Here is a 10,893-nt window from a genome sequence, read left to right on the forward strand (position 1 = left end):
GACTGAGTGGCGCCGGCCTTGCGCGCATGCGCAAGGCGGGAAAAGACCGCCTTGTGATTGGTTGGATTTGCCCGGGGATCAGAAGGTATAAATAGAGGCCTGCGTGCCTCTGCTCGGGTTGTTCGTAGATTGGAAGCAGAGAATAAAGACTTGTTAGAAATGCTTCGTCTCAAGCGCCATTATTCTCCGGACTTAACAGAAGGGACCTTGGAGGTCATCTAGTCCAACCCCTGCTCAGGCAGCAAACCCTATACCATTTCAGACAAATGGCTGTCCAGTCTCTTCTTAAAGACTTCCAGTGTTGGAGCATTCACCGCTTCTGGAGGCAGGTTGTTCCACTGGTTAATTGTTCTAACTCTCAGGAAATTTCTCCTTAGTTCTAGGTTGCTTCTCTCTTTGGTTAGTTTCCATCCATTGCTTCTTGTCCTGCCTTCAGGCGCTTTAGAGAATAGCTTGTCTAGAATAGAATAGAATAGAATAGAATAGAATAGAATAGAATAGAATAGAATAGAATAGAATAGAATAGAATAGAATAGAATGGAGCGGAGCGGAGCAGAGCAGAGCAGAGTAGAGTAGAGTAGAGTAGAACAGAATAACACAGTTGGAAGGGACCTTAGAGGTCTTCTAGTCCAACCCTCTGGTCAACCCCTTCTTCTCTATATCAGCCCCTCAAATAGTGGAAGACTGCTATCATGTCATATTTGGCCTTTCATTTTCTCTCTCTGTCAAATGGGAATATTAGAAGGGATAATTATATGTAGGGCAGCATAAAGGTTTTCCTATTCAGGCAGATCCAAGACATTGTGGAGTGGCATATTTTTTTTTACCAAACTCACAACACCTGCTTCCCAGTGAGCGATCCTGTGGGTATTAGTCATGCCTCTGTCACTTTACTGCAATGAGTATATATCCAAAAACAGCATAAAATGGATTATAAGAAAGCTACAATTACCATATAGGCAGACTTCCAATTTAACACGATACAAATTGTAAACTACCTCTAGAAAAAAACAAATCAAAGGAGGTGATACCATCTAATACTAGGGTTGAGTTAACACAGTATTGCTTAATCTCTATATCTGGGTTAACAAAACAAAATAGCTCTCTATTCAGACAGCCTTCAAGCAACCAATCCTGTTTAGCCTAGAATTTTTGTTGTGCAAACTAACATATCTGGATAAAAATAAATGTTTTATGTCCCAATCCAGTAGCATGAATGGCTGAGTTACCAAAACAACCATTTTTTCTTCAAATATTTGAACCAAAGCTTCCTAAATTGCTAACAGACAATATCATATTTTGGAAACAAATTGCACTGTTGGAAATTGCAGAATTGCAGAAGATTTATCTACAGTATGTGGACTCTAGCTGCTAACTTGATGGCATATAATTAAAAAAATCTCCAGCATCTGGCAATCAGCAATCACCTATCTGCACATTGAATCTTGCGATGCAGTATTAAATATGACAAATTTACCCTTGAGGCAGTAAACACCAAGGGAACATCTGGGCTCAACCAATGACTATAACAACAGTACTGAACATGAAGTGCTATCCTACTGTTTGTGCAGTGTGCCTGTGTAGAGAAAGGCAAAAAAGGGTGTGATTTAGAGTTTATAGTTCATCAGAGAATCAATCAAATCAACAAACAGAAAACAATACCCTAATTAAGGAACTACCAAGAAGAAAACCACACCCCTTCTACACTAGCAGGACAAGCTACTGCATATAAACAGGGAGCAAATCTCATATTCTCTCATGCAAATGATTTTTATCTAGCTGGGTAATGAAACATTTGCAAGCAAACAACCAGGTTCAGAAAGCATCAAGGACTCCAGAGTTTGTAGTTCAGCCCAAAATAAATATGTGAATTTCCAACACAGGGTACCAATGGCTTACTGGTCCTGCATACACATGTTTAACCTGATCAGCCATTAATGGGATCAAGTATGTACCTGGGGATCTAGAAATATATGATCAAACTAATTGCATGAGACGTTCCCTTTTGGAGAGTGCAAACTTTCTTTCCATTTTCTCCAGGAAGTATTTGAGAGTTGGAGTAAAGTACGGTAGAAGCCCGGTACACTTGAATGTGGATAGGTTAGAATGTGTAAGTACTGGGCATTTTAGTTATAGTTTTTATGTTTTCGTTCTTTTTCTAGGAGCCATCCAGGGTTATAGTATATAAGTCCAATCAATCAATCAATCAATCTCTTTTGAGGACTGGAAAAATACCCCATTGATAAAAATCAGGTGTTTGCATGATACACCTGACTGAGTGCATTTTAACTTGTATACAGTACATGGCAATTTTTAGTAAATGCTGTTCCTCCCCCTCTTAAATTCAGAGTGTTTGTAGGGTCCACTGACCCTACACATAATCCACTTAATCATGGTGTACTTCTAATGCAAGTCTTGTGATTATAACTCATCTACATCCTCCAAATAAATAAAATTTAAGATAACCAAAGAAATTCTGAGTAACCACTACTGTACATTTCATATTCATCCTCTTTTATTTCCCTTTAATCCTTTCAGAAAATAACAAACAAAGGAGAGGTAGCTATAGGATTAATGATGAAGAGGGACCCCCACTCAGAAATGGCCCCCCAATTAGTGTTTTTAGCCAAATCATAAAGATTTTTATTTATTGAACTCTCTCAGATAGTTTTTCTTGAAATGTCTCAGCTAGTTTAGTTATTGAACCATCTCAGATCATTATTTATTGAACTAAGGTTAACAAAGATTATCAAGTAACTAAATGACATAATTCCATTACACATAGAAAAACAGGTATAAAATCTGCTAACAAGTAGATTATAAGATGATTAATGTTCCACCTACATATATAAAATGTGCATCTATCCTTTCAGGGGCTCAAGATGACCAACAGCAAACCAACAAATAAACTTTATGTAACAATATAATAAAAAATTAGAATAGCAAAAAATATCAAAAATACTACGTTAAAAACACTGTTTTTTAAAATAAGGCTTCAGGGAGGAAGAATATCCTATAGAAACCTATAGAAATATTATGTATTCTGGGTTATATGTCTTTTGCAATTGTGACTCAAACTACCTGCTGCTTTATCACATCAAATTATTTTGATATTGACATACCAATTTAGGGCTTCTCTGCATCATAAAATGGCTCCAGATACAAAATTTTCAGGGATGGCTAACATCACAAACAACATCTATAGCAAAATCATTCTATGTGGAGTCCCCTTTAATATTTTCAACCTGCCAGCTGGCCATAGCCTTTTCAAAGATGTAATATTCCCTGCTTCTGATTAACTGAATTTTCTGAATCTTAAAGCAATGCCGGGAACGAATCTCAATTTTCCTGCTGCAGACTAACAGGACTAATCTAAAGGAATCTAGAGAACCTGGGGACTATGAGTTGAAGACGAAAGGTTTATATCTTGAAAAAGAAATGAATTAGCCTGGACAAGAAATAAAATTTAGCAAGGATGTGCATAAACAAGTAAATACCTGCCCAAAGGGATTGCGAAATAAAAGACAGACAGCATAAGTGTCCGAGTGTTTTTGGTGAAGAGATCTCCAATAATAGTAGGAGCGATGGTGGAATAACTTGCTTCGCCGATGCCAACCAAACCTCGGGAGAGGACAAACAGCCAAAAATACTGCAGGGGAAAGTCAGAAAAAAAAAAGAATCAGTATTTTCATTGTTAATATAATTTTCACAGCCATAAAAAACTCTGTGCGATCTTTGTACCTTGGTTTCACACACACAACCCTCCATAATGATCTAGGAGATGTTCGATGGAGGAATTGATTAGCATGGAAACTATGATGCATCTCTAGGGACTAGCATTCTCAGTGCGCTGGTTTCATGCATCATTGTGCTTAGAGGCATTTAATGGCACCCACCAGATCCCTGGCTTATCTCTATAATTTCAAGCAAGGAAGAGGGACTTTGCAAGATGACAGGATGGTTGAGAGATCTTTTGAAGTTTGGGGCCATCATGTAGAACAGTGTTTCTCAACCTTGCCCGCTTGAAGAGGTGTGGACTTCAACTCACAGAATTCTCCAGCCAGCATTCGCTATACAATATGCCCTGCCTGGTATCAGTTTGATATGATGTGTGAACCAGATTTACATGGCTTGCAAAATCCTGTTTTATGGCTTAGCTTTTGTCTGAACCTGTCTACTATGGCTTGTCCAAGAAACCACAATTAAAAGAAACCTGGAGTTAACTTAATGTGTGAGCCCAGCTCAGAGACCCTATTTTCTGCTTTTTGAGCACACAAGTCAAGATTGCTTCTTCCTCCCCCCCCCCCTTAAAAGCTACCAAGATTATACCACTTTTCTCAAAGCAGATAAAATTTGCTGTCCAGCACCTTGGTTAAGCACCATGGATACAAAGTCTTCACCTTTTCTTCTCCAGGAATCAGCAGCCCCACCTTGATACCCCTTTTTGAAAGCAGCAATGTTACCACATGCCCTGTAATTATAGGTCTAATTAAATGTCTCCAGCTGTCCTTGTCATACAGTAGACAGATGTGCGTAGGCTGAACCCTAAAAGCAGAAAGCAAACTTGTGACTCAGGGCCATTTAATGACTGTTCATTACCCAATGCTAAACCACTCTAGATTATCATGCAGATTTGCTGATGCCTAGGGAAGCCAAGACTCATTTTAAAATAAATGATTTTCAAGAAAAATGTGCAACGTGAGTTAATCAGGCAACAGGAATAAAGAAGGGGGTGAATTTTTAATTTTGGACATCATGTCTCCACAAATGAAGAAGTTTGTGTATGTGCATAGAGATACATATAAGGAACGGCTGCTGGAATTGGGTATGTCTAGTTTAATGAAGAGAAGGATGAGGGGTGACATGATAGCAGGGTTCCAGTATCTCAGGGGCTGCCACAAAGAAGAGGGAATCAAGCTATTCTCCAAAGCGCCTGAAGGCAGGACAAGAAGCAACGGATGGAAACTAATCAAAGAGAGAAGCAACCTAGAACTAAGGAGAAACTTCCTGACAGTTAGAACAATTAACCAGTGGAACAACCTGCCTCCAGAAGCGGTGAATGCTCCAACACTGGAAGTTTTTAAGAAGAGACTGGACAGCCATTTGTCCGAAATGGTATATAGGGTTTCCTGCCTGAGCAGGGGGTTGGACTAGATGACCTTCAAGGTCCCTTCCAACTTTACTATTATTATTATTATTATTATTATTATTATTATTATTATTATTATTATTATTATTATTATTATTATTATTATTATTATTATTATTATTATTATATACCTAAAGATACTTTTTCAGAAGAGAGAGATGTTAACGAAATTAAAATGGAAAGGACAATCAACGTAAGGATTTTTACTTCCCTTTAAATAGTATAATTCAGAATCCCCCACTGAAGCTGAATGGCAGGAGATTCAGAATTATGTACAAGTAATCTACAGCACTCATTGCTACAAGATGCATCAATAGCCATGAGTTTAGGCAGCTTTAAAGGTGATTAAACAAATTGATGGAAGATACACACACACACAAACAAACACACACAGAGCAAATGCATAAAGGATAGGATGTAAAAACATAGAAATGTAGACTTGGAAGAGACCCCTAGGATTATCTGATTCAACCTTCTCTAATGTGAAGGAAAACATATTGAGCTATCCATGATAACAAAACCTTAACCTCAGTAGGCAGACTGTTCCATTGTTGTACAAATGTCACCATCCAAAAGGTCTTCTTTACAGTAGGGTTAATATATCTAATAGATTGTTACATTAAGTTCTCCAAAGTTAATGACAATATAGCTCAGAATTCCATCTCCTAGGCATTAACCATGGAGACCTAAGAAGGCACTAAGATGAAATGAGGTAACCGTTTTTTAATTACAAGAAAAAATATACTTGTTTTTAATGACAATGAACTTTTATTTTAACCAATCAGTGGGTGGGTGGGGGGAGCATGATATTCTCTAAACTCTAAACTCCAGCAAATTGAAGAATATGACATTGCTGTGATACCAATATTGCAAACTATATCATTTACTGTATGTAGGCATAGGTATTCTTGGACAGGATTCTTAATAACAGAATAACAGAATTAATTAATGACTTATCATGGTAGTCTGTTTCAAGACTACCTCCAAAAACTTCAGAAGCAAACCTTGCACATTGATTCAGCTTTTTCTAAATACTGCTATCCAGCTGCTTACTTGGATGGAGAGGGGGGGAAATACTCATTGCTGAGATCTCATTGTAAGGAAAGTAACTCCTGCTTCTGCTAACTCAACAAAGTGGTTGAGGATAATGAAAGCCATGGATCAAATCAATTTGCTGACATACAAGATGCTCAGCACAGTTGATGTTACCTAGTTTGATAATGAAATGTAAGTAAACAATCAAGTTCAGAGAGCACCAAGGACCCTAGGATGCTCCCTTTAACTGAATCCATTAGTTATCCATGCCCTGCTCCACAACATGCCAATCCATCCTTCTCCCTCCTGAGTGTTTGTCTCACTTTCTACAATCTTATTCCAATAAAGAAAGATTTAGAATATGCTGAGATTGCCCAATTAAACAAACCCCTGTCTTATGTTTTCAACATTAAGAGCATGGGAGGTTACATTCTTTGGAAAATAAGATAATGACTATGGTTGCGCTTATGGGTGCTTTTCCAGCCCTTTCATTTTCTAAGCTCTTTTCAAACTATTTTTAAAAAACCCCCAAAATGTAATCTAAACTTAAGTATGTACTGAATAATTTTATGTATGCTGTGTAGTAACTGTTCTTAGCACAGACCAGGGGATGTTTTTTAGCAGAAACCTACAGAATAAGTGGTAAGGAGATAGGAACAAGTAGCTCTCGATATTTCTCTAATTTAGGGAAAGGCTCAAGAGCTTGACCTGAATTCATTCTGGCACTCTGACAACCACATACTGAAAGCCAATTGGTGACCTATGGCTTTGACATCACCATACTGAGGGCAACATCTTCAATTATTTCAATCACAAAGCCAGCAAAATCAATTATCACTCCTTCTTTTAAACTGATTGGACCAAAGCAGCTACCAAAAGAGAGGGTCTGTGCCTAGGAATGAAAATGGAATACAGCAATGCAAACACCCCCCCCCAATATTCCAAAATAAAACCAGAAGTTTTGGAAGGCATGATGGAAGCCATCTCAAGCACATGAGAACTCTCTCTTTCAGTGGGATAATCTGGCTAATATTCTTCTCCCACTTTGCATCTCATTCAGTTAAATGCTTTACCACCTAAATAGATAGGCATTATTGGATTTATACTAAAGACACACAGTTCTGACGGTTCGTACAGTGGTGTGATATAACTCAAGCAAGCAAGTAATCCATACTTTAATAATGTCTTAACAAGTTCTTGTCTTGCCCCTTCTGCTCCGCTCCCGAAGTAGTTCACAAGATGAGAATTGTGTTCTTGTTTCTCAAAAGATTTGCGGCTACTGACAAAATGATAATCTGGTGAAGTATGTCTAAAACCCAAAGGCAATAGCCTTATTGTCTCAAAAAGGCACATGATCCTTAAATCCCGGGTCATGAAGCATTAGAAAGACCCATATGATGTGACTGAGGCTTCAAAAGTGTGTGTGGAATATACGAGTGTGTAAAATGTCTGGATTTCGTGCATTTGATCCCACATTTTTTTTAAAAAAAAAATAATTATAGTGTTTCTTTTGATGCTTTTCACCTTTTGGAGCAAAGCATTCCAAGAAGTGATACCAAAAGAACACAAATGGAACAGAGGATATTGGTATGCATGAAGAAAACCAGATTCTCAAAATCTTTTGTTAAGAAGATGACAAGGAACAGAACTGGAAAAGATTATCCTTTTCATTAGAATTGCTAACCCGTAAAAATGGCCCTGTTTGATCTTAAGTTGATGCATTCAGAACTGCAATGCCATCATGATTTAGTCAGATCTTTTTCTGCAAAGCTGTGGACTATTTTAAAAAAATAACTGAAAAGTTCAAATGTGCACAGTGTACAGTGATAAAAATGGTAAGAAGTCTGGATGCCATATCCCAGAAGGAAAAAAATGGAACGATGTGGGAATATTTAGCCTGAAGATGAGACAGTTAAGAAGAAATAGGACAGTCATTCTCAAACATCAGAAAAGTGATCTTACAAATGAAGAAGCAAATTTGGAATCTGTTCCTTCAGGAATTAGGTCCCCAATTAACAAATTCAAATTACAAAATAAGGACTTAAGATGACTGATGCTGTTCATTACTGAGATGATTGTCTTAGAACATAAAAGATTCTAATCGCAGTAAAGAATGGATAGCCCTTTTCAAAAATGCAGTAGTACTTAATTTCCAATGTTAACAGGGTTTGAGGTGGCTATTTTTATCCTCCCTCCATTATGATTTGTATTTTTGCTTTTGTGATATTTATGAATAAAGTTTTTTTATCTTGTACATTTTGTTTTTATTTATTGTTCTTATTGATTTTTGTTTGCCACCCAGAACTTCCTTTGGGTTTTGATTAATAGAGACAGACACTTAGGTAGATAGATAGGTAGGTAGATAGGTAGGTAGGTAGGCAGGAAGGCAGGCAGATAAACCAGGTAATCCCATCAATACCATGATTCTATAGAGGATTCACAAAACATGTTAACCTATTTTTTTTACCATAATTTGTTGAACAAATCATAATGACACTAAGATATAAACAATGGCTTGATCAAGCTAAGAAAAAAGAAAAAGGAATATTATGTGTTATGTGTGCCTCCAACTTATTACAACCAGAGTTGAGTTTAAGGCACAGCATCCTCTTCAGAGAATTTTAAAAAAAATAGAGAAGAACTTGTTGCAGTTGGCAATCCAGTGGTTTGACTCAGCTTCAAATGTTCATGTAAGGCTTTAGCTCAGTGGTAGAACTCTACATTTAGTACCAAGGGATGCTTCAGTTTCATTCCTTGAGATCTCCGATCAAAGGATTTAGTCCACTAGGATTGGTGAAAACCCCCAACTGGGACAACAGAAGTGATGTATTAGCAATAAGAGGCCATTTCAGTGGTGGGATCCAGCCGGTTCGCACCACTTCGGCAGAACCGGTAGCTAATTTTTTGTTGCCCAGGCCCAGAATGGACTTCCGGAAGTGGCATCCACACAGAGAACTGGCTGTTCACATATTTGAATCCCAACACTGGGCCATTTCATAACCAATATGTTGGTGATTGTTCCATATATCCATTGCGTATTTCCATTGCTTCCTTCAGCATAAATAATACTTTGCAAAACAGGTTTATATGGGAGCAAATCAAAACAAAACCAAAAGGGGTGATCTACTCTGAGAAGCTGCTGGATCTTCATCCTTTGGTCCCACACACTGAATTGTAGATGCCAACTTCTCAGCAATGTCTCTGAACTGATTCACTCACTGGGACTGCCCAGTGAATCGAGTTGAGTTTCGCTTCAGCAGCAAGGTCTTCTCAGCTTTGGGGTCTTTTTGTATATTGGACCCTGACTTTTAACCAGTGGTGGGATTCAGCCAGTTCACACCACTTTGGCAGAACCGGTAGCTAATTTTTTGTTGCCCAGGCCCAGAATGGACTTCCGGAAGTGGCATCCACACAGAGAACTGGCTGTTCACATATTTGAATTCCAACACTGGGCCATTGCATAATCAATATGTTGGTGATTGTTCCATATATCCATTGCGTATTTCCATCGCTTCCTTCAGCATAAACAATACTTTGCAAAACAAGTTTATATGGGAGCAAATCAAAATCAAACCAAAAGGGGTGATCCACTCTGAGAAGCTGCTGGATCTTCATCCTTTGGTCCCACACACTGAATTGTAGATGCCAACATCTCAGCAATGTCTCTGAACTGATTCACTCACTGGGACTGCCCAGTGAATCGAGTTGAGTTTTGCTTCAGCAGCAAGGTCTTCTCAGCTTTGGGGTCTTTTTGTATATTGGACCCTGACTTTTAACCAGTGGTGGGATTCATCCAGTTCGCACCACTTTGGCAGAACCGGTAGCTAATTTTTTGTTGCCCAGGCCCAGAATGGACTTCCGGAAGTGGCATCCACACAGAGAACCGATTGTTCACATATCTGAATCCCACCACTGCTTTTAACCTTCCCCTCCATCTTACCTCCTGTTTTGTTCTATCACTGTTTTCATTTCGCCCCTTGATTTTTAATGCCCACTGTAGAGCCATGACACTGATGTGGTGCAATTTAATAGAATAACAGAGTTGGAAGGGACCTTGGAAGTCTTCTTGTCCAGCCCCCTGCTCACGCAGGAGACCGAATACCATTTCAGAGTAATGGCTGTTCAATCTCTTCTTAAAAACCTCCAGTGATGAAGCACCCACAACTTCTGGAGGCAAGCCGTTCCACTGATTGATTGTTCTATTACAAAATTTCTCCTTATTTCTAGGCTGGTTCTCTCCTTGATTAGTTTCCATCCATTGCTTCTTTTTCTGCCTTCAAGTACTTCGGAGAATAACTTGATTAAATAGGTTTAATATCATATCAAAGTCACTAAAATGAAATGGCATTCAAAATTCTACAAATGAAATAATGAAGGATATCAAAATGCTTGTATATCACAAGCGAGATGTGTTTTTTTTTAAAGAAACTGCTAATGAACTTTGTAGATAATAGCAGTCGCAGCTGTTGCTACAGCTACTCCTCTTCCACTGAAATTTCAGGAACCAGCACTAAAGGCTGGACAGGGGTCATGAGCAATGAATGAACTGGTAAGATATCTGACTGAGTTTCAGCTTGTTTCTTCCCCCCATCTCAGATCTGTGCCCTCCCCTCATATGCAGGCGAAGGAAGAATAGTATTTGACAACTTGCCTGTTTAGACAGAGCCCTCCGCTTTCAGAGACGGCTTTGCAGATGCTGTATGATGGGC

The 10,893-nt window shown here is 38.5% G+C and overlaps 1 protein-coding gene across 1 annotated transcript in view; it reads right to left on the reverse strand.

The window, feature by feature from the left end:
* The window catches only part of SPNS2 (sphingolipid transporter 2), a 37,268-nt gene extending 27,115 nt beyond the window's left edge, over positions 1-10,153 (reverse strand). The window contains exons 1-3 of the mRNA XM_015831327.1: positions 10,125-10,153; positions 7,391-7,493; positions 3,498-3,649 (exon numbers count right to left, since the gene is read on the reverse strand). Coding sequence (XP_015686813.1) covers positions 3,498-3,649; positions 7,391-7,493; positions 10,125-10,153 — 284 coding nt within the window. The remainder of the gene's footprint in view (positions 1-3,497; positions 3,650-7,390; positions 7,494-10,124) is intronic.
* Positions 10,154-10,893: the final 740 nt, after the last annotated feature.

The sequence above is a fragment of the Protobothrops mucrosquamatus genome, unplaced genomic scaffold, assembly GCF_001527695.2.
Source record: "Protobothrops mucrosquamatus isolate PMUCROS unplaced genomic scaffold, P.Mucros_1.0 scaffold_256, whole genome shotgun sequence".
NCBI lineage: Eukaryota > Metazoa > Chordata > Lepidosauria > Squamata > Viperidae > Protobothrops > Protobothrops mucrosquamatus.